This window comes from Pithys albifrons, chromosome 3 (genome assembly GCF_047495875.1).
Source record: "Pithys albifrons albifrons isolate INPA30051 chromosome 3, PitAlb_v1, whole genome shotgun sequence".
Lineage (NCBI taxonomy): Eukaryota > Metazoa > Chordata > Aves > Passeriformes > Thamnophilidae > Pithys > Pithys albifrons.
Genome location: NC_092460.1, coordinates 76512632 through 76537995, shown reverse-complemented (window position 1 = coordinate 76537995; position 25364 = coordinate 76512632). Strand labels below are relative to the sequence as shown.

Sequence of the window (25364 nt, the reverse complement as noted above, 5' to 3'; positions counted from 1 at the left end):
TAATCCCAAGAGACTGGTACCTGGCTTCCCTTGGAATAACAAAGTCAGTCACAAATCTCCAAACATGACTGTTAATTGAATGCCAACTGTTTCTTCTTATCTTTTTTTTTTTTTCAGCAGTATGTTAGGGATTTTGTCCTTATGGGTGCCCTATAACCATAACATTAATTTGGTTTATATTTCAGGATTTTTTTTAGTAGAGGTACATTTTTCAAGAAATTAAATTGCTGCTTCTATTTTGTGTGTGTGTTTTATAGTGATTTTTTTCAGCTCTGCTAATAGTGGAAACGGAAGAAATAAAGCAATGCTGCAGGCACTGACTGGACTACACTTTCAGCTCAGAGGAAAGCTACAGGATCAAAAGTGGCCAGACAGTCACCCTCGAGAAGAAACCCACGCACATTATTCACAGTGTCACATGCCAGTTTCACAGTATCCTGCGTTCAATGGATTTTTTTCAATGGGAACACACTTTTCATCAGACAAAGCTCCAGCAATCTCAGAGGTATCTATATTACCAACAGATATTTACAAAGCAGATTTTGAAATGCTGTGTTATCTGCAGAAAGCTATTCTTAATTGTAACATAATTAGCTCATTTTGTAGTACACCTAAACGAAATCCAGGAGGGAGGTGAGGGTGAAACTGTTGGAATTAGTGTGTTCTAAAAAATACATAGGGCTCAAGCAAGCAAATGCCAGAGTGTTAACTAACTAGGTCTTGTCCCTGTGCTGCCTCAAAACATGTTCTTTGAGTCATTAATCTTAGGATCAACTCTCTAATGATCCAGGGCTGACAATTTACACTCTATCTTCCTTTAGGATAGTGGAATGTCTCTGTAGGTTTCTTTCCACATCATGATGTATTTCCAGGCAGCAGACAGGCTAAAGTCCAGCTGGGGAAGGCAGGAGGAACAGGGTCCAGCAGCTCCATATTTGCTTCCTCACCCTGTAGCAGAGCAGGGAGCATCTCATGATAAGTGGAGAGAGGGTGCTGCTTTCTGGTAAATTTGTATCTGACAGGTGGGGTTTTGACATCAGCCATTTGGAAATATATTTATTTCTTGCACTGTTGTTGACAGCCTAGGGCAGTTCTGGACTGTGGTCTGGACCCCCAAGTCCAAGGACAAGTGATGGGGAAGTGGTTTGGTATAGTGGCTACAGTGCCAGGGGCAATATTGCATAGGCTACCCACTCCTTGGCCTCAGTAGAATGTGTGTAGCGGTGCAGAGCTGCCCCACATGAGCCACAACATCTCTTAATAGCTATGAGTTACAGAATGGATGCTTAAAACCCATCCCTGAACAGACCAGATGATGCCACCATATTTCTCCCTATTTGGAAGTAACTGTGGTATTTCAAACACCACATGGTGGCAGCTGTTGATAAAGGCTGGTACTAATTTGTTTTTCATTTTTAAAACTGAGGGATAACAAATTTCAGTGGTGGAGCAGCCAGGTTTTGGAAATTTCAGACTTTTACATCAGGAATGTCCTGGTAAGTTGGATCTGATGCACTGACCCTTTCTTTCCCATTTAGGAATGGGATTGAAAATAAAAATATAAATAGAGATTCAGCTACTATTCAAACTCTGAATCCAAAAATGAATATTTTAAAATTTTCTTTGACTGCTAATAAACTTTCCCTCCAGTTCTCACCACTCCCTTTCTCTTCTGGGCTCCTTCTACTCTCCTGTTCCTCCAGTATTCCTCACTGTAGCCTGGGGAAAAGAAGTTTTAGAAAAATAATAAAGTTTTTATTTATTCCTTACAGCTTTTCTGCCCCTGTGGGCATTTGTCTGCCTGTCTGGCTAATGTGCTGTAATGAATCTGCTCTCTGCCATACACACATGTATCATCCTATCAATCAGGGAGAGGAAATGCTGAGTATGGTGAGCACTAACAAGCACTCAGAGAGGTCAGTACACCAGTGCACTACAGTGGCATGCTAATTTCCCTACAGGCTGCTTTAATTGGGGAAACATAAATGAGGCAGCACGTGGCTGGCACCATGTATTCTTGCCAACCTCTCTGCTTTGGCAAAATGACCCTGTCTGCTTCAGCTTTCAGGGCAGTACTAACTCTACTCTTGCTCCTGTTGGAAGGCAAGTCTCTCTCAACGTCTTTGGAGTCTCTGGGTTAACTCCAGCAGGTGGAGCTTCTGGAGGACTTTGATTGCAGAGGCTAGTGGGGAATCAAAGGGTGTTGAAGAGCTTGTGGGGATAGCACTTCTTTACATGTTGGAAATCACAATGAAAACAGACATGGGAAAAGGTGGAGTACAGGTAAGGAGGTGGCTAAAGAAAATTAAAGCAAGAAGGAGCAGGAGAGGGAAATGGTGAAGGAAACAGACAACAGGGAAACTGGAGAGAAAAATGATGAGAAAGAAATAAGTGGAGAGAAAAAGATAAAGTCAGGGTGGAGAGGAAGAAATATCTGCAGAACATCTCAAAGAAGATCAGGTCACCACAAGAATTTTTCATAGTAGGTTTCTGGATTTAGACAAGAAATCATGCCCAATCAATAATTAAGTAGTGTGTTTTAGGTTATATACCTGAAGATAGGTCGACTTCCAGATATAATTTCTTTTTACCCATTTGTGGAGTGCCAGCATGCCATTAAGGACTCACTGTCATTACCCTGTAGCAAGATGTATGATTGAGTAAATTTTCTACTGGAGGCTTCACAGCAAAGTCAATCTCTCCTTTCTTGGCTGTCCAGAAATAGAAAAGGGATTTGTTGAGAAGAATGGAGGAATTACAAACCTCTGAGGGATTATACATATAAAATGGGATCTTGGAATTACCAGTATGTAAGGACAAACCATTATACATTTCTGCAAGTCCCAAATTTTCTTTGCATGCACAGAAGTTCTGGTGTTCATAGATGTAGCATGTTTGCATTGCAGTCAAGTGATAAAAACGTCTTAAAGCAGTTTTTCATTGCCCAGAGCAAGCGTTAATGTGTAATCCATCTTGATAAAGATTTACCATAGAATGCCTTTGAGAACATTGTCTTTGAAATCAAGGATATGGGAAATAGCAAGAAAGGGTTAGTTTGGTAATTTAGGAAAATGGTAGCAAAGGCTCAAGAAAGAGTTTGAAGTCTGAGGCCTATTTTTGTATCACAAAACTTGTATCCAGATTAATTTCTGTGTTGATCAGGGGAAGTTACCTGTACTCTTCAGGAAGTCTGGTTACCCTACAGAATACACAAGGCAGTAAAAGAGTGGCCAGGTTTTCCCCTGCAGTGTTTTAAAGCCCTGTAAACTGAGAAACTTTGGCTTTAGCAAACATCCTGATTAAAGATTTTGAAAGAAAATGGAGATGAAAGTAGGATGCCATTTGTGACTCAAAAAGTATGACTTCTGCTATTGAACAAATGCCTGATAAGGTGAAGGGCAACATGTTATGAGGGATGCCATCCGTCAGTCACCGGGCAAAGGGCCAGGTTCCTGTTCTCTGTGTTTACACCCTGCTGCCCCTTACTCAGGAGTGTTCTAGTATATTAGTCAAAGTTCAGCTTAGATACTGACTAGGAAGACCCTTTGAAGGAAAATTTGTTTTCTCAAGGAATGGTTTTTATCAAATTCTAGATTTGGCAGAAATTTTTGTGTCTTTTATTTGACAACAATCAAAGGAAATGAATTATTTAGCATTTCAGGTTGCTGTTCACTTCCTCTCTCATCTTTTAATGAACACTTTTTAACGGAAGTTGAATTATTTAATTTATATTATATATATATTGTTTCTGCAGCCTTTCCCATTTCCATGGCATGCCTGTTTTTGTCATTGATAGAGTGTGTGGTCCCAAGTCCACGTCCTTTGCAAAGGATATTGGTTACTTTTAGTTAAAAAAAAATACACTCTGTTATATTTTAGCAATTATCATTGGTAAACCCAGAAATAATAATTAAAATACAAACTTTCAAAGCATGATACATTCCCTCGTGAATTGTTATCACTGGAAAAACTTTGTTGTTATGAAACATTTTAAAAGAGTTAGCAGTTTATTCATCATAAATAGCAAAAGAATGATTGATATAGGACTTCTTAACGAAGCATACAAAAAGATAATTTGACTTATAGAAAATTGATTTTGTAAAAAGCCATTGTAACTCTTTTGATCCAATTTCAAATTTGGTTGATAGAACTAAGATTGTTAATTTAGTATAGTCAGACTTCTTCAAGGTGCTTGATTAGCACCCATGACAAATTAACTTCCCATGCAATAATTGGATCTATAAACTAAATAACTGACAGATGTGAAAAGGGATTTGGAAGGGGGGATCATTGCTGATTTTTGTCCCAGTTCTTACGGGTAGTACAATTATGACCTCTTGGCCCAGAGCTACATAAATATATTATCAACTGTATCAAATATCTTGTCAGCTACTGAAAACAGTTTAAGTAAGTGCCTTATTAGCTGAAGGAGTGAAGAAGAGTGCAACATAGAATAGCATGAACTTTTCAAACAGTTAAACTAAGTGCATAACTAAATGATGTGTAATTTAAAAAGTTCAAACCCCACATTTCAGAAAATGAAAAAACCTACTAGGGCCATAACAAGATAGAATGGAATGGAATGGAATGGAATGGAATGGAATGGAATAGAATAGAATAGAATAGAATAGAATACAATAGAATAGAATAGGTTGGGAAACACCTTAAAGATCATCAAGTCCACCATTAATCTAACACTGCCAACTTAATCACTAAACCCTGTCCCTAAGTGCCACGTTTACACCTCTTAAATACCTCCAGGAATGGTGACTCAATCAATTCCCTGGGAAGCCTGTTCCAGTTCTTGACAACTCTTCATGTGAAGCAATTTTTTCCTAATATCAAATCTAAACCACCCCGGAGCAACTTGAGGCCATTTTCTCTTGTCCTCTTGGGGCTTTTTATGCTGGAAACGTGTAATTTTGTCAAAGTCATACTTGTCAGAACCTTGAGAAACTAGAAATGAGCTGCCAGAGTAACACTGCAGCAAAATAATAAATCAAATTTATATATCTAAAAATGTATGCAAACAAATAAATAAATAAATGATCCTTGCATAGGACTGGACATTGTGATTTATCTGTGTATTTGAGGCTAGTCTGACCATTACTGGATTCTATGTCAATTCGTATCTCCACAGACCAAGAAGGAAACTCGTAGGAAGGTGAGGACTAGCCAAAGAGTCCAATAAATTATTAAAGTATAAAAAAAGTAAATTAACATGATAAATTTGGAGAGCATTATTTGTTTAACCAGTGCAAAATGACAGCTAAGATATACTAAAAGACCGAGAACACACACTCAAATATACACAACAAAGGTGTGCAGAGAACAGTGGTTGGAAGCTAATTTCAGGCACCTGTGTAATGAGTAATTACACAAGAGAAATGCTTGACTGCATATTCTGGGAAAAGCTCTGCATAAGGGTCTGCCTGTTAACCACTTTAAAATCCCTACTCTACTATGATTTTCTGTGTGAGTGGTTAGGGAGAATAATACTGTTGCAGTGACCTGGGACACTGAGGAAGGCTGGAGACAAGCTTCTCAGACACATGTCTATAAATGACTACATTTCTTTTGGAAATAATTGTTTTAAGCTGCCAGGGCTTTATTTTAATACTTACTCTTTAAAAACCTTTCTGCAGGCAAATTTTACATTTAAAACAGAACAAGTCCAGTCCAGACATTGCTTGGAGGGAAGTAATGGCTTTTTAAAAGTATTCTGAAAGTCACAAACACTTTAAAAGTCCTGTGCTGCCAGCCTTATATTTTCCATGTACTGAGTCTCATTTACACAGTGCTGCACTGACATCTTTCCACGTCTTTTTTCAGAAGCCCACTGCTGACTGAAGCAACTCCCATACTTCATACAACAATGCAAACACTTTCTTAAGCTGATTTGTTTTTTGGTGAATTGGCACATAATTTAATAGGTTTTTGACAGATTAGGAGACAGTATGAGAAGGAGAACAGAATGGCAGTGTCTTACTACTATCCAGAAAAATATCTCATTTTAAAAGCATGAAAATGCACTAGGTATCCAAGAAGAACTTCTTCAGATCCACATATATATCCCACCTGCCTCTGTAGGCTCTGTAACTCCATTTTAAGGCTCTGCTCCAGACCACAACTCCTGTGTAAATGATGTATTAGTAGCACACAGAATCATAAGAACACTTAAGGTAGAATAGAGCAGGTGTCCATATAGCTCAATATTCTGTTTCAGAATACCCTCACTGGGATCTCCTCTATCTCTGAAACAGGTATCTACATCTGAACTAGATGCCTTGGCAACTTTTTGTAGCCAGTGGGGCAAGCTGGCTTATCTTATGTGTTTACTTTGAAGTAAGGTGTGTTGCACCCTCAAAGTGACTTTTTACTCCCTGTTGACTGAAAAAAGTCTAGATAATTAGCTGAGATGTAGGCATCTTCATTTTCTCACACATAGTCAAATGAATTCCACCTCTATGTCTTTTGCTTCAGAGAAAGTATAGAATTCTCAAAACTTCTTGATTCCACTTTAAAATTAGCTTATGAGCTGATGCTTCAGGGTTAAAATTTAATTTTGTGTCAAATTACCACAAATAAAGTAATTGAAGTTATTATGCTTTTTAAGTCTTCCTAGACTGCTGAAGCAGTTTGTAGCAGCACAGCTGCCTGTATCTGTAGTTTGTTTCACAGCAGTCATTGAAAATGTGTTTTTAGTTCTATGCAATGTAATATTTTAATGTAATACATTTATTAATAAGAAAATCCTTAGATTTGGTATTGATATTTATATGAAGAGAAAGAGTATATAGGGAAGAGAAAAGGTGGAAATTATGTGAAGGGGTTCATAAATAAGAGAAAAGGAATATGGGAAGGAGAGCAAAATACCTTTTGGCAGATCTGGAAAGAGAAGGAGCAGAATAGAGGCCAAAAGATATGAATAAGTGGGAAATAAATAGAGAGATCTGTCTAGGATCCTTAGCCTCACTCATTATTTTGTAGACTTTTGTAATATCTCTTCTTTTCTTCTTCTTTTCAAACTTCACAGACTTAATCTTTTTAACCTTACAGTGTGTAAAGTCCGCAGTCTCCATTCTTTCTCCCTTATCTTGTCATTTTTTAGACCTTTTTATTTTTGCTATGTCTATTCTTGCACACTCCTCTTCACATCTGAGCACAGCTGTTGACCTACTTCTATGTGATAATTCCCATAGCATGGAAATCACTGCTGTCGCTGTGACTGAAAGAGTAAGTTCAGCAGGTCCATCACCTTCATCAGTTGAAGAAAGCAATAATGTTGGATCAAAAGTTGATTTTTGACTCAAAATTAGAATTCACAGGTAACAATTTTCTAAGGACTTGAAGATATCTACTGTAAGGATGTTCAGTCTAAAGTCTATTGTGATTCTTTCTATGAAGGAGGCCAAGAAGCATGGAAGACAGGTCTAAGAAGAAAAATAGTCATGATTTAATCACAGATGTCCTGATTTCTTCCCATGTATTCTCAGCTCAGAACCCTGAGCAGCAATGAGCTCTCTGTCCACACTTGTACATTTAAGTATGTCCAGGACAAGACCAGGCAGTCAGCCTCTCAGCAACTCTTAGAAGAGTTCCTGGCACAGTTCTGGCTTATGCCTACTAGTGCCCTCCCTCACTGAGATTTGGAAGTTATAGGGTCCTGGGACATTCATAATCAGCATTTTGCAAATAGGTCTGTTATTCACGTTGGTAAAGAATTCATTGAAAAAAAATATAGGCTCTTCCATGACTTCTGGGCTTAGTGTCCACCTAAGTCAATTTTATGAATAAAATTATATCTTGAGGAGGGTTCTGTAAAACTTCTTATTTGACAACCATGTGCTGTTCAATGTATATTGCAAAATAGGTTGTGCAAATAGGGGCAGAACCCACATACAAAAAGAGATAAACCTTTTTATTTTTCTGTGGTGAAAGCAAGGTCCTAGCAAGAATTAACAGGTCCTAGCAAGAATTAACAAAGGTTTTGCAATTGAGAAGTAGAGAACAATAGTGCAAACACTGCTGTTTCTACCTTGAGGGTGTTCAGGCTTTTCCAGAGTTAATGAAAGGAGACTCAGTTTCTTGTCACCTGCAACAGACAAAAGCTCCACAGACTTGCAAAGAAGATCAGCACTTTTTGAAATGCTGGCCCAGGATTAATAGCATAACAGGACTCTCAGCTTACGACTGACTTCAGTGGAAAAGTGAGGACCATGATGGGAGTTAGGTGTCCAACATGACTACACTTGACTTGACAGTCTTACTATTCCTGAACTGACAAACAGCAGCCTAGCAAGAAGTAGTCAAACTTCAGGGTCACTAGGGAAAAAGGAGCTTTGAAACAGCAGTGCTAGTCTCTATGACAAGGGCTATAGTAATTGAATTTTGAAGAGACCTGACTGTTGAGATGTTGAGTGTTATACACTGTCTTAGTAATTACATAACAGATAATATTAATGATTCTTATGCAAGTGTTTGTTAAACGTGTAATTATGATTTAATGGATAACCAATAGTCTTTTTTATAAGTAAGAATCCCACACTTAATTTGTGAGATTAATCTTATTTAAAGAAAAAATTCTCTCTCTGAATAGTTGGTGGCATTCAGCCTAAATTAGCATGTGCTGAAGTGAGCAGTTGAGCCTCATCTGACATTTATTAGGACAAATGCATAAAGGCTGTGCTGTGGCAATACCATTTAATTGTCAGGGCAATTAGTTGCCACTTTGGACATCAGAATTGTCACTGAGTTAAAAAAAAATAAGGGAGGAAGACACAGCAGACATAGTTTCCTTTTTAACCAGAATTGTGTGTGAATTTTACATTGCTCATAGAAGTGAGTCTGATGGCATAGATCAGACCCAGAGATAACAGGGGAAAAGTTATAATTTTAAAAATGGTTGGTCTACTTGTGACTTCAAACCCAACTCCTAATTTTATAAAAAAATATGTAAATCACTGGATACTAGAGTAGAATTCCCTGCAGTGTTTATGGTTCTGTTACCTCCCTAGAAAAATCAGGATTGTTTGGGGTTTTTTTGACAATATTAATATATTAAAAATACACACCCACTCCCACCCCCACCCCCATTATTCTGTGAGCCTCAGTTCATTTGCTCTGAAGCTTGTGCAGATCTAAAGCCAATCATATGTGCATGTTGTCCAAAAGGTTTACTCTTATCTCTTACTATAAGAACTTTCTTAATTTGAAAAATATTTAAGTAAACTGGCCATTGCATGAGAGAGTCCTCTTCAATTGCCCTCATTTATTTCTCTTTTTGTTCTGAAATGTTTTCTAGAGAAATTTGCAATCAGTGTTGCATATTTGACATGTAATGTTAACACAGTAGAGTCAGAAAATTACAGCATAGAAATGGGAGTCCATTTAGTTCAAAGCTGTGATCACAAATGCAGCGTCTAGAAGCCTATACTCTGACAGCTCGTACAATGGCTGGCCTTTGGATTAATACAGGAATGCAAAGCTACAAGTCCTTAATCTTCATAAAGAATGACAACCATCTCTAAATGGCTGGAGCCTGTGTGTTCATCCCATCCTTCTCCGCTCCTTACCAAAGCAGGATTCAAATCTGTCCAGATCAACTTCTACAGCCCATCTTTTTCATGTGCTGGCCACTTCTGTATCTGGACAGATTGTAAAAGGTGATCAGGTTTAAAAAGAGGAAATTTTGGGAAATTTTAAATCAAACTCTAGGAAGAATTTAGTGAGATTTATATTTTGGATATGCTTGAGACCTCTGAGCTGTGTTGTGATCCAGTTATGTAGAGGAAGAATTTTGCTTATCTCTGCTGCCATTTACTAGCCATGCAATGATGGCAATGCATCTCATACATTTTTTCAAAACTATTTCCAGCCACCCCTAAAAGGTCAGTATGTTTTTACGATAAGGCAGATGATCCTGTCTAATTAACTGGCTTGTCTACTTTCTGAGCAGTACAAGACAGATTTCATTTATAGCTATATTATAATTGAATTAGCTTCTGTACATTATCTTCTGTACAAGGGTGTAGGACTTGTGGAGGCCAGCACTTCAAAACTTGGGAAAGTGATACTTTTTTCAGAAGCAGAACATTAAGAATGTGAGCTACAAATAAAAGCTTGAATCCTTAAAATTTATGATTCCATTGATTTGGGGTTTAACTTCCTTGTAGTGATCCACCATGAGAACAAGAAAGGAGAAAATCAAGGAGGCCTGGGAATTGTCAAAATGACCTTGTATTGTTGTACATAAAGTCTTTGATTTACTGTCCATGGATAGAGCTGGGCTCTCAGCTATGTGTAGGGGTGTGAACGAATAGCTGAAGCTTCAGAGTATGTCTGGTGTGTGCCAGCCAATTTGCCTGTGTGTGTGGTGTCTGTGTCCATAATTCTGTCATACTTCTTTGTTGAAGTGAGAGACAAACAGATTGAAATGAATGAAAACTCCAGATAGCCTCTGCAATTAGTTGAAATTGAACTGAAATATGATTGCAAGTGTCAAGATTTATCTGTGATTACTGCAAGTCCAGCAAAACAACAGAGGCTGAAGCCAATCTAATTCAAGAGATCTCACAATTTTCCATCATGGTGTTTCTGCTCATTTTATTGTCAGCCTTCTTTCTTCTAAACCATTGTAGATCTCTGGCATGGCATGATTTTGACTACATTGTCTTTCCTCATACTGATTGCTGCTGTACCTATTCCTATGATTTTTTTTGAGTGAACTTTGTACAAGAAAACCCTCCTTGGTGATCAACTTTACCCATTAAAGTATTAGTCTTTCTTTTCTTTTGTGGAGTTACCTGTCATGTAGGGACAGATTTTTGAAATATGCAACAAGTGATGCTGATTTCCAAATCTCTGTAGCATCTTTCTGTACTATTCTGAAAAAAGGGCATTTAGTCATTCTCTGGTATTTCCTGAATTGCTTTTTTTCCAGAAATTAAGTACATGGTTATTGTCAGTAGAAACCTGTGGCCAATCTTGGTCTTGATTTCTCCACTGGTTGGAAGGAAATAAAAAAGCTAAGCGTGTCTCTCCCATCTGTCCTGACTCACAGCTGGTTCTGTATTAGTTTAGTTATACTTCAAATGGCCTGCTGTGTGAGCTTTGATCAGTAAAATATGATGTAAGCCACTCATATTTACCTCTGAGAAAATGATACAAACAGCTCTTTATAACCGAGGTCAGCATTTTTTGATTTGACAGGGAATTCTAGGATATTACATTTTTTTCTCAGAAGTCAAATTTACTCCCTGAAACAGAAAGCATCTTCACTTTGGGCCGTTGTATCTTGCACTGTAGAGGGAGTTACTCAAAATGCAGGGGAAATGAAGTGATTAATTGCCTATCAAATGCAAATACAAAATAAACCACAAACAAATCAGCATGAGTAAATAAACACAAGAATTTTCTTCCACAAATTCAATTGCCTGCTGTTACTTCTGTGGTATGGAAACATAGCTTTGGTCCCCCTAAAGTTTTTCACCTATTTATGCTTTCTCAGAAGGCAGCTATTTGAATGCGATAATTTGCATCTGTAAGACTGCTTAAATCTCACAAAGCTGAGAACCATAGAAATGGGTAATGGAGAAAAGCATTACCAACAGAAGTGGCTTTGGTGCTCTTCTAAGGAGAATGTTGTGATAGCAACTCTTCTAGTGCCCATAAATATAAAGGGAGAAAAGGTACTGTTGTTCTACAGCCCCAATAGTTTTCAAAGCATGCTACCTGCAGAAGTTGTCAAGAAAGCAGAAAAACCACAATAACCCCCACATCTTTAGCATTCCACATTCCACTTATTTCACCCAGGGCTGCATATTTATTTTGAGATTAATTTGGTACATGTAGTGTACATTTGCCAAGTTTCCCCCCCCCTATTTAAATCTTCAATTCCAAAGCTATGTATTAATCCTATTACTGCTAATTGAGAGAAGTCTGCAGTCTTTTTGAGTTAGGTGAAGTTCAAGTTGTAATTGGTATCAAAGAAAGGCACAATGCAAGAGCTGAATATTAATATTTAACTCTTGCCATTTTATTATTTCCACTTGAAAATCACAGCAGTGGTTAAAAGACCTTTTTATGAGTTCATGAGGGTAGTGAATTGGAGACTATGGGATGGGATTTTTCATTCATGCAGCAAGATTGACAAAAATTACTTTGTAAGAAGCATAAATGAAATATTATGCTGGTACCCAGTAGTACTGGCTATAGCTACAGGTCTCTCAGTATTCCTATTATGAAATTTTGCTCGTAGGTTAAGTAGTTGCACAGTAAAATTTTGCTCAGGGCTAATACAGCATACAAGATTATAACCGAGGAGCTATTTTGTTTTAAATCTTCCATTTAGCCTTTTGCAGATTACTGGAAATTGTGCTAGTTTTAGATGATGTTTTGGATTTGAGTACTTTTTAAATTACTGTGCTTTTAAAGCAGAATATCTCATAAGATATGCACACAATGGTGGATTAATTGCTTACGACTGAAAATAAGAACAAAGACCACCCAGGACAAAGACCACCCCTTTGATTTGAGATCCCTAAACAAGTACATTTGATTGGACATTTGTTCAAAGACACAAATGGTGAATTTTTACAAAGGTCAAAGAAATTAAAAGAAAAATTGTCAAGGACTTTGTGGCTTTGGAAATAATTTCTACCTCCAAATAAACAATATTTGTAAAACCAGTTAATGAAGAATTTCTGTAAGTTTCATTTTGTCTATTTTTCTTACTTTTCTGCATTTGGAATTACAGACTCTGGCTTTAAATTACACCCATAGTGCATGTTCACCATTATACCCTGAAGACTGCTATAGTCAATGACTTGAGATCAAACTGGATAGAGACCAGAACACAGGAATCATTTCAGAAATATATCTTGCTGAAATATCACAAACTCATGCAATAAAAGGGTGCTTGTGAGGGAGAAAAATGATAAGAAGTAATGCTGGAAGTCAGAGTAAACGAGTGAAAAAATCAAACACAGAAAGGAAGCAAAGAAGGGAAGAAAAATCAGGGAGAAAACCACTGAAAACAGCAGAGCAAAAAGGACAATGCTGGAAGTACTGCATCTCCAACTTTCATTTTACATTAGATGTGATAAAATGTAATAATAATTGCTTATTTTTTCTATCGAAATTGTTGTTCATCACAAGAACACTGAAGATAGTCTAAGCAGGTCATTTGGCCAAAATATACAACTAGCAACATTACCAAAACTGGTTTAAAACTTGCTCTGTGCACTATGATTTCACATCAATGCACAGATATTCTAAACTGTTTTATTTATTTGCCAATTTTGCCATTAATAATTTATGTTAATTTACTTCAGAGTTTGTTGCTTTGCAAGGTTGGACAAAAACTGGGTCTGTGCAGGTCTGGTAATTTTGTGAGGTGCATTAATACAACTGTAGTCATAGACAATTTCTTATATAGAACAAATCTCAATTACTTTCCAAAACAAATGGAAAGTTTGGGTTATTTGGTTTTTTTGACAAAAGATTATGAAACTAATACTGGATTGGAAGTACATGATGGATATAAGCTTGCAACTGTCATTAACGCTGTTGCAAATCATAAATATATTTCTAAAGAACAGACTCCACATTTGGTCATACCTAGACCATAAATAATCGAACTGTGTCCTGACTTTTTAATATTGAAAGAGGCAGATTACAGTTACAATCCAAAGGGTGAGAATAATTAAAAATAAATTGCATGAAGTCTTGAGATGAGCGATGGTATCTTACAGAGAGAGAATGAAAAAAAATTTAGTGCTGCTACAACAAACTCCAGCTGACTTAGTGAGAATTTTGCTGAATAGAAAAAAGTGATGTAATCTACTTTGTGTTACTGAAAATGTGGATTTTGTGGCTTAAGTGGTAATATATTAATAGTTAAACTTCATTTCATACAGAGTGCTTGAAGCATCTTCCAGGTCCTTCAAACTCCAAGATTAGTTCTGTTTCTCGATTTTAACTTTAGCTAGTAAAATTGCCAACAAGATTAGAATATGAACATTCAGTTCACATACCTTTTGGGGGTTAGAGGTCATTGACTCCAACATCCTTTCCTATATATTTATGTTCTGCAATTTTTGGCCTCCACTCACACTTTGACGATATCATATAAATTTTAACATTTCACCTCCCAGGTTCACTGTAAGGAAGGTGTCAAATGTTACAGGTAAAAATTTAAGATGCAGAGACACAAATTCAGTTCCTCACAGTATGCCAGAAACACCTAAATGGATTGAGCATTTTAGTAATGTAAATAATAGGCATATAATTAAAATCAGTTGCCCAAATCTCCTCCTGTGACAAACCATAAGAGATAAGCAGGTCCAGAGGAATTAAAAAAAAAAAAAAAGGAAAAGTAATAATCCTGCCTTTATATAAAGCCTCTCAGAGGTATCTGAAAGGGATTCACTTTCTGGAGGTCCTTTCTCTTGCTATTGTCCAAAAGACAGACTTTTTCTTGACATAGACTAGAAAACTATCTCTTAGAGATGAATGTCACTTGTGATGAATGCTCAAAATTATCCAGGGACCTGAGTTTAGGTAGGAAATTGCACCTGACTTTCATGCCTTTGTGTAGCAGGTAACCACTGAGCCATTCTTCTTGCAAGCCAGATGATCTTCCTCGAGAGACAGTCCACTTCTCTTACAGCCAAGTGAAGCATGAAGTCTTTTCTTCCCTTCAAGTCAGTAACACGCACTTCATTCTTTCACAGCAGGATCAGCACCTGTTACAACAAATACAGCTCCACAAATGACTGTGAGATGCTAAGGCTCATATTTTAGGATAGTGATACATACAACTTTATAAGCCGCCTGACAGTGTGCTCATCTTACAACCTTCTGCTCCTCTGGTCCTGACCGCTGCTATAAGTAGGACAAGATGAACTAGTAATGTGATGTCTTCCAGTATCTACCACAAAATATTTCATGTTAGATGCTATTTGTTAACTAGCAAATTCACCGTGTAAAAATTTTTCTACGGTACTTCTACAATAAAACAAATGTCACTTCCCTGCAGGCTGGCTAAGCATTGTCACCTGCAAGCCAAAAGACCTGGCACCAATTTTAAAGCCCACTGATAACCATTTGACTTATATTGAGCTTTACTTTCAGTCTGCAAAAGCAGTATTTTTAGGATTGCATGAAGAATCACTCTGTGTTCAAACAGAAAAAGAGCTGTGAGAATATTTTGAAAGCATTCCAGCCAGCCATACCTCCAAGAGATTTGGTAAGACCAGACACTCCACTGATTTGTATTTAAATCATTATTAAAAAAACATGCTAGTGAAGGTATTATTTTGGATCATAGGCAATAAACTTATGGGGAATCCAGCTCTTTGAAGTCCTATGCTTTTATTAAAAAATTGAACACACATAAAAGGAAAAAATCCTAAACAAATCCACCAAACTTTTCTGTGCTCTTATTGCAGATTGTTATACCAAGTCAGGCCTTGGTGTGTACAGGGCTAATTTAAGCACAGTTTCTGCCAAAAGGAGTGCTGGTAACAATTCAGAAGTGATTCCCTCACTGCTATGCTATAGTTAATAGGCCACTCTTCTGATAGCAGCAGTATTGCTTCTAAAAATATGATGATATTCTGCAGGTAGAAACATCTTTCTCTGCATTATGACCACTGATTCAAATAACAATACTAAAATATTTATTTGTGGAATATGGACTTGGAAAAATTGAAGCTTAACTGAACTTTATTATCAAAAATGACAAAATAAGAGAATCCATTAGAAGGCATAGGCTTTTGTCAATATTTTTTTTCTGATTATTTGGTATACCTAATATAAAATTATGCATATCTCCCCCTCTAGGCATACATACACCTGCTTAAAATAATTTCTATATGTATGTGTGAATGTGTGGAAGTGTACATAAAGGTAAAAAGCTGTGAGGAGTGGTCCATTTTCACACCATTGAATAAGACACCATAATTATGCATATGAGCAGCCAATTAGTGCTCCCAAATGCCTGCCACGTAAGAGTCTAATCTCTAGTTGGTCATGATGGATCAATAGTTTCATTACAGAAATAAGCATCCGGTAATCAAAAAAACAAGTGCCATACAATTGGTGTTCAGGTAGCTGCAACACACTATTTATTACATTTGCACTATTATTAAAAAAAGATGCTAGTGACTGTAATTGACCAACTGGTTACAGGTTCCAAAGATGGGCATTAAAAATTAAACTCCTAGATAGATGTGCCTACATCAGATGCTTAGATGAAACACATTACATTTGTATTCTCAAAAATGCCTACTGACTAAGAAATGCAATCTCCAGATTTCAATTAGTGAATACCTAATAATACACCAAACAGATGAATATATAATTTCCTTTTTTCATCAGTAATACCTAAATCTTTCCAATGCGTCAGCATCAGTCATGTAGTTGGTCTACTACCAATTATTTTTTTCACAGCTGCAAGATGAAACTGGAATTTCTTTATACATCTATGATGTTCCTCAAAATACAAGCATATTAGTAGTCTTTTATGCAATTTCCTTGCTGCTATTGTTTGCCATATGCAACCAATTGGTTCACTGGCTTTCTTTGTGGCTCTTAATTTCATCATGCATGTTTGTTCTTTCAGAAAGTATTTCTGAAATACTTACTGAAAAGGGAATATTCCCAGGTGAAATATTAAATGGTGGTTTTCATGGCTTCAAAGAATATAATATATATCTTTAATGCAAAGTCTTTCACTATAATTTCAATTATTAGATATTAGCAACAGACACTCTTGGTATATTTGAGAAAATCCTAAGACTTCAGAAACTTAAAAGAAAGATTTGAGCTTCTGTTCACCTGTTTGAAATCCACTTTAGTGGATTCATGTTTGATTTTCAAAGTCTTTCTTTTATTTTGCTTTTCCCCCCCCTCTGGTATTTTTAATATCAATTTTACTGCACCAGATTTTTTTTCTCCTATACATTCCTTTGCCTAAAACCTTTCATACCTTTGACGTCTGCTATTACTATATATGAAGCCCACTGAAGTTATATTCTCAATCGTATCTTCTTATCTTTCAGTTAATATTAACATCAGAGAGTTCCACAAGAATTCTTTACATTATATGAAAACACAATGTATTTTCAAAATAACATTTGCTGAAACAGCATTATTCCTTCTGCATTGTCTCATTGTCATTTAATTGTAGATGTGTGGTCTTGTAGGTTTTCCAGAATTAAAAGGATACCATGGTGAGTTCAAAACTTCTCCAAAATCTGTTGAGAGTTTTGGATTTTAGATAAAACCTCCTAAAATCCCTATAAATTCAGAATCAATAAACATATTTGATTTTTGTTTTCATAAGGAGGTATACTATGGAAATCCAGGTTATCTTCCGTTAACTTCCATAGGGATGAAGTCTGTGGTGCTTCTTTAGGTTGTGCTGTAATAAATAAATAAAAAAGCTTTTTAATATGCCTCATAGTGAAGCAGTGTTCTGGGAGGTTCAGTTTCAAAGTGACATCCATCACTTTCCCAAGGCAGCAATAGTTGATAGTTTCTAACATAGCTTCCTAAAGACAGCAGTTGACATCTGTTTGCTCATCATCAACCTTTCTTTTCTTCCATCTCAATGTTTTTGAACCTACAGGCCAGTTTCAACAGAAGTGCCTTGAGGTGTCATGGAAATCCACAGGTGTATAGGGAGAAAAGCATAAATTGTACAATGAGGAAAGTAAGTCTTAATGAGTTCACAGAGACATGAGCCAGGGCAGCAGCTGTGTGGGGACTCTTGGCCTTACCTGGGTTCTGGCTCAGAAGCCTATGTGCTGAAAGCTCCCTTCCCTGGTAGCACATGTGATCAGCTCTTTGAAAGTGTAGTGCAATGATCATGAGAAACAATCCAACACAGGTGAGTGGGAGTCCTGGGAGAAAAAGCTTGAAGGGAAATATAACAGAAATACACAGAAAACAGCAGTGTGTCATACTCATTATTCATGGACAACCTTGTTAGTATGCAACAGTCAAATTATATTGTGTATATGTAAAATTGTCAGGAGAAGAGAGACTACTGCTATATTTTATTTATCATATTTTTTCAGCTCACACTCATTTTGAGGCTGATCCTCTATGTCTATTTTTGTACTGCAGTTGTTAAGGTAGTGTAACAAATCAATGCTTTTGACTGGTGTGTTGAATTTTGAACCAGGTTTTGTATTTTGTTTCTACGTTTACAATGTTCCACATATAAAAATAGATATCCTTTTCCTGTGAACACTTGAGCTCCCTCATTTACTTCATTGGAGTCCTGTGCAGTGCAGAAAAAAAGGATAATATTAATTATAATAATAATTCCTATGCCTATTTTTCAGGCAAAATTCCTAATCATTGGCAATAATTTCAAAACAGATCACTAGGCTTTTGCTACTGCTCAAATAAGTTATATTGCTTCCTAGATAAGAGACAGGATCTAAAACGAGGTGCAATTCCCAGGGAAAAAGCTCAAATTCTGAATTGTGTTACTTTAAGAAGAAAGATGCATTAATGTGACTCATTTCAGAATCAGATAATAGTCTTGCTGTGTTTAACAAAGAGCTAACTTTGGATTTCCGCACTTTAAATTATTTTTAAAAAAAGTTTGGTATAACCCTTTATGTATTTTATTTATTATATTACTGAGAAAATATTAAACTTCTTTCTACTTTGGAAAAACAGTTGGTTTTAGATAATGATGTTCAGTTCTTGAAGCATTCAGATACTCAGGTTTAGGTCCACCAGGGCAACATATTTTACATACAGTTAAGAATCTAGTTGAGAATGACTAATGTTTTTCTAAGAGGTTTTGTTGCTGTTTGTACTCTTTTTCAATCTCCAAGCAATTCTTCTTGTAGGGAATCAACTCCTATTTCTGTTCTATGCTGTATTCCAAATCCAATACAATTTTAGCTTAGGTCATGGCTGTTGGAGGCCCTTTATTAAAGTGTTCAGATTTAGGAGTTAAATATTAATCTGTAAGCTGTAATAAGGCTATTTCTGTTCTTCCTGATCACTCAGGGAGGAAATGATTTACATTTCATACTGCTTTATACATAGATAAAGGGGTCTAGAAGACTACCAAACTAAGCTACCACACATGAGATGGGACTTGTGACAGACCTCTGCACTGGGCGGCTCCTGTGGAAGTTGTAAGGAATTACTATTGACCTTAGCAACCGAGCACTTCTGAAGCCTCAGCCATGACTGAAACAGGTCATAGTCAGAAGTTATTGGATAATTCCAATTTGTTCAACCAGATCAGTGCCCCTGTGTGCAAAACATTATACAGACAGAGAGAACCACTTCCTTAAGGACCTTACAGCTAAAAAGGACTTTATTGACAGAAAGCACATCTTAAACTTTTAAAGTTTCAATGTCAAATCCAGTAACAGAAAAAAAAGTGGAAAGGATAGCAGTAATCATTCAAGGCAGATACTGAAGCTGTATGTTTCTTTTAATACTATTGCTGATGTTTTCTTATTCAACATTAAAAAAGTAGTTGGAGTTCTATTGGAAATAAGAAATTCCCTTTCCTCTGAAATAAAGAGCCTTTCTCAGCTCTGGGATCACTTCAATGAGTGGGGCTGTGGGTCCTAGAAAGTCCTGAAATACTCTTGTAACAATGAAATCTACCTTAAAACTGTGACTGCAAATCAAATTTTATTGGATTCCTCAGTGTAAAAAAGCAATATTTAGAAATTTAGAAAACTGACATACAGAAATTATCTGGTGCACAGAAACTGCAAATTCTCCACTGTATTGCCCTGGAATGTGCTATTTCACCCCTGTTTTAAATGTTGCGAAGAGTTCTAGGAGACGAGGGGCTCAACCTGTGTGGTCAGATTCCCCTGCAGATACTGCCTTAATTTAACAGCAGTGTAAGTAATCATGCTAGCTGAGCTTTTCAAGTGAGAGAGGAGAAGCTGGCGGGGGAGAGCAGCCCCATGCTGAATTGTGGCTAGTCTTCTGTAAGCAGCATTCTGGGGTAAGATCCCAGATGACCAGAGTTCCTGCTCCCCTCCCCTGCCTGGTGAAGGTGTTCCTCAGCACAGCTGCTGGTAACACAGTATATGGTGGTTCCACCATGTGATATGTTCAGCATTATCAAGGGATTCAAAAATTGAAGGCTAGATTTTGCAAAACCAGTTTTGGCAGTTTATGGATTTGGCATAAATCTCTCTCTCTTTTAAGGAATAATTACTTGGGAATATTTTAGCCTTTTGAATTTTTGGCTATAGTAACACAAACCCAAATATGCACCATTGACTAAGAGTACTCTTCTACTTTGGAGTTAGATAATATTGTCCTATTTGTATAAACTATCTTTTCGGATATTAAAAAACTGCCTACTCCTTGAAGAGAAATGATTTGATATCTGGTTTACCTGAATTACATATTAATAGGATAAAACCTTATGTTTGGTCTATTTAGTGAGGAAAAATCAAGTCGTAGAGTGTGAAAGATCCGTATTTTATCATGGACATAAGTATGCAAAAGTAAAATACTTTACAGAACTCTCTGGGTTTTAGTTTTTATGGTAGCTTATGAAACCAAGTTTGAAACTGAGTGCCTAATAAGTATAAATTCACAGATGATGAGTTTTACATTAGCCCAGTCCACAGGTCAGTCTATGGAGTGTGGTCAGAGGAAGTGTTTTGTTTAGACTAACAGAAACATTTTGCACACCGTTCACCTGAAGATGGAGCTTGAGTGGTTCTGAATACACACACACACACATACACACACACACACACACACACACACACACACACACACATATATATATATATATATATATTTAAAGTATACCTTGCTTCGCGGAACTGTGATTAATAACTTTCTCTTCAGACTTTGTACAGGGGGAGAAGCACCATCTTAAGCTTATTTAGATTCTTGTGGCAGAAAAATGAAATCTATAAACAAACTTTCTTTCTTTAATCTTGCTCAACTACCCTATGCTCTTGGGTGTTTTACAGTTTCTCATATAAGACTCCTGTAATTATTGAACTGTTCTTTTGACCTGGTTGCTTGAAGGATATTGGATTTCTGTTATCTGCAAATGGAGATTAGCAGTCAGATCACCTGAAGTGCTAAAACACTGCCAATTTTTTTAAAACAGATTCATTGCAAAATCTTTCCCCCATCTCCCCCCAGCCCCACCTTGGACTTGAGCATTCACATTTAACTCCTTGTATTACCTGTTCAGTGTAATATGAGGATGATGTTCCCAGGGTGATTTTTTTACTAAGTATTGTAAGGTCTCCAGTTCAATGTTATAAGCTAACGGGTAACTTTGAAAAAGAACTATTACACAGTTGGATAATTACTTAGGTACCTAAAAATATGATTTAAAATAATTAGAGCATGTTCCCTGTGGCTGCTGTTTTCTGTTTATTTCAGTGACCTCTTTCTTAAAGGACCTCTTGCCTGTGCATACAGCATTTCAGAGCACTCTCTGAGGACGTAGTTTTACCCCTTTTCTTTATATTCCAGCTTTTCAAGTAGAGCCACTGATTTCACAGTTCCCAGCCACATGGAAGTGTCCATTAGGACCTAAAATTACTGATATTACCTGCAGTGTAACTACTTAAAATATAGGAGATACCTAATTGTGAGTAGGCTTGGTCCTAATTCTGTTCCTTCTGATTTGTGCCCCAAAACTAGTATTCCAAATTCCTAATTTTCTAGGGTTGGAGGAGCAGGAATGTGGGTATCTGTGGCAATGGAATAACAAACATTGAATGAGTTGTCAAACGCAGGAAACAGACAAAATTTTCCCATTTTGGGAGAGAATGTAGAGAGTCCTAAGCATGAATTTTCTGAAATTTGAACAGGAGCCTGGGCTTTGATCTCAGAGAACATAAAGCTTCCCTTCCCCCCCTTTTTGGTATTCTTGTGATTACAATTCATTTTTTGTTACAAAATTTTGGACATGGAAATATTCCTAGCTTTAATACCAACAAAGAAATGTGATATTTTCCTTCAGTTTACTATAAGACTGTTCCTAGGAATTGTGTCTTAAGATATAAAATGGTATGTCTCTCAATTTAACAGAGATCCTCTTGGACAAAAATGAAGAATGGGAAGAGGCATGGAGAGAAAAATGAAATATTGTAAAATAATTCTCATTTCTATAAATGCAGGAGTACTAGACAATATGCTTGTAAATAAAGTGACAGGCATGTGGAGAGGAAAATAGGGTCGCTAGGGCCAGCGGTCTCCACAAAGAATAAAGAAGACAGTTGTAAAACATTATCTGTCCAGTTCACAAACCTTCTTCAGCCTCTGTTTACAAGCTTGAGTGAAAACATTTTAGGCAAAGCTTTAAAAGAACCTGGAGGACTGTACAAAAATGCCAAGAATTGGATTAATTGGCATAATACAAGGTGGCTGGGCACAGTTGGGGAAAGTGTCAGTGTAGGGAGGATCCCCACCAAGTAAGACTGTCTGTGCAATTAGCTATCTGAACTCTAACCCTTCCAGAATAATTAATGAATAACAGAGGGGATCAAGACAAAGACACAAAGTGATTTGGTGGGTGCTAGCAAGTAATACATCAAAGAATGCTGGTAATTGGCCCTGTGGCTTTCATTCTTTGCCCTATTTCTTTCAATTCATTGACTCAAAATAATGGGTTCAGGTTCATTATCAACAGGTTTTAGCTGCAAGAGCACAACACTTCAACAAAGCTATGATTGTAGCAGTGCTGGTGGCTAAGCAAAAGTTGTAGACTGTAGCACACTCCCTTGAAAGGGAAAGTAGCAGCATAGTCATAGGCTTTGTCTTACATGAAACAGTTCGTATTCACGAATTTGCTCTGAGTTTTCTAAGACTTGGTGTTCAGTGAGGTTACAATGCTGGAATACAGTTGGTATGGGCAGGTATGTATAACTCCACTTCAGGCACTATTCTAGTAGCAGCAACTATATTCTGTTCCTTCAGCTGTAAGAAATGAAATTGAATTCCTGACATCATGTGTCACACATACATGACATTATTTGCATACTAATGGTGGCAGTTTGGAGGCTTTTCTCTCCCTGTTTTGGCAGCATTGCAGTTAAAGGAAAATTAATTATTTTGAAACCATAAAAATACTTTCCTGATCTGCAAAATTTTATTTGGGGATTTTAGGTTTGTTGTTTTATTTTTTCATCAGAAATGAAATCTCCACTGTTTTGTTTTGTTTCTAGTGTAAATGCTCTCATAAGATGATGATTTAGTTGATGAAGAGGTATTTAATTAATTAGAATGACTTTTGATAAAGAGTAGAAGAAGGAGTAGGCTATTAATCAGTCACCTTCAAAGAGTGAATGATGTATATTTTTGCTCTGCTGTCGTTTTCCATGGTTGTTTCTTCCTAGTGGATGTTGTTGTCCTCTAATTATCACAGTAAATATAATTGCACTTATGGTTAAAATCTGTATTGTCACTACAACTAAAAACTGTCCTTTTTGTTTAGTGTTTGAGAAACTTGAAAAGTAGCTTAAATTTTAGAAGCCTGCTTATAAGCACAAATGGATGTAAAATTATTTTTTGTTCTAGGTCAAGCAATGTCATTCTGAATTTCAGTTCATAGGAAAAGTGCAAATATTTTAAATACCAAATTGTGCTCCTTATTCTTATAGACAGCAACCTGAAAACTTCCAGTTTCCTCTGACAGTCTGTTAGGAAGTAGCTGGTGGTGCAACTATTTTCTAAGTGTTACAGGTCAGATTCTGATCTCCATTATTTCACTGCCTTTTTGAAAGAGCTTGAACAAACTTTCTGCATAATTTCATTTAAAGAGGACTGTATTTTGTAATTGTGAAAGCAGAAAATTGAATAATAATAAAGTTAGATAAACACTTTCTGATACAGCTGATGGTATTTCATTTTGATTTTAGAATAGCAATTATGTACAAAATATTCAAATTAAATGTATGCATTACCAGTGTATAAATACAGCTATAAATACAGGTACATGATGCATGACCAGCAGCCTCCCCCCAGGCCTTTAAATCCACTTATATTGGTTGAAATAATGATGTCACTGATCTGTGTGTAGTAGTTCTTTGTTGTCTTCTGTTATGCAGATTCCTCTGTTAGAATATATGCCTTATCCATAACTTTGTGTGTTCCATGGAAAAAAACTATTACAGTTCTAGAAAAGCTTTATTAGCACATACTCTAAATTGATTAGTCATTTCTTGATAAATTCTAAGGAACATCTCTTAGATTTTTAAAAAATTTTAAATGTTTGTATTAGAATACCGTTTAGCACTGGGAATGGTGCTACAAGCCTAGTGTGACCAAACTGTTGGCCAGAATGTTTGCTTTCCCTCTCCCTGATTCCAGGTGGTTTTGGTAGACATTTCTTGTGTAAATCGCAGCATGACTCAGATAATATGAGACAGTTTGAGAGAATTTCAGAATTGCCATTACTTCAAATTCTAATTCTTTTGGAGGATTTTGATAACACTGATATTGTCTTTTCCATTTGTTTGCATTGGGACAAGATTGCCATAAATTTAACATTTTCACAATAACAACTGTTAAAGATGACAGAGTAAGTGGTGATTTTTTAGTCTTGCCACTCTTATATGTTGTTAAATAAATATTTAAAACCTACCTCTATTGTGAAGAGCCATACTCCAAGTGCCTTCTGTCACATATACAATTTAAAATCCTGAGTTCACAAAATACCGATTGATCTTGTCCCAGAGGTTCTTACACTTTTTCAGAAAGTTGCTCCTCTTTTTGTATAATTTTACCTTCAAGTGAATAACAAGACTTTGGGGGAGAAGGAAAATCGTTATTAAAAATACACACAGACTTGATCAAAATAACTTTGATGGCCAGAATGACGAGAACAGTCATTCTCTTCCTTTGACAGATATTTTTTTGTCTGAGATTTGAGGGCACCAATATTGATTTAGAAAGCTCTGTCGCTCAATTTTAAATGAAATGTAAAAGTTTTCCATTTTCTCACCTATCAACCTCCATAAAAGAGCAGCTGCTCTGGCAGGGAAAAGCACTATTCTCACATTGGATATCACAATGCATTTATGATGAGGGGCTTAACTAAACAGCTCCCTTTATGTGACTGGGAAAGAAAGACTATCTTTATTTAGGGTTGGTGGTTTGACTGTAGCAGCTGGATACAAGTCTGGATCCTATGCTGGAATGTGGGATCTGGACCCCCTCGAGGACATCCTTTCAAGCAGGTACCCTCTGTTTTTCTCCTCTCTGATGGAAGTGACAACAGTAGAAGGCTATTCCCTGCTCTCCCCCTCCTGCAAGCAGCTGCACCCTAGAGAAATAGCAGCAAGGTTTGTGTGCCTGCGCAGTGGGCTGGATCCTTGTTG

The 25364-nt window shown here is 36.7% G+C and overlaps 1 protein-coding gene across 1 annotated transcript in view; it reads left to right on the top strand.

Moving 5' to 3' along the window:
• Window positions 1-304: 304 nt before the first annotated feature.
• Window positions 305-25364, top strand: part of TFEC (transcription factor EC) — a 90494-nt gene continuing 65434 nt past the window's right edge. The window contains exon 1 of the mRNA XM_071552442.1: window positions 305-505. Within this exon, the coding sequence (XP_071408543.1) occupies window positions 305-505 (201 nt within the window). The remainder of the gene's footprint in view (window positions 506-25364) is intronic.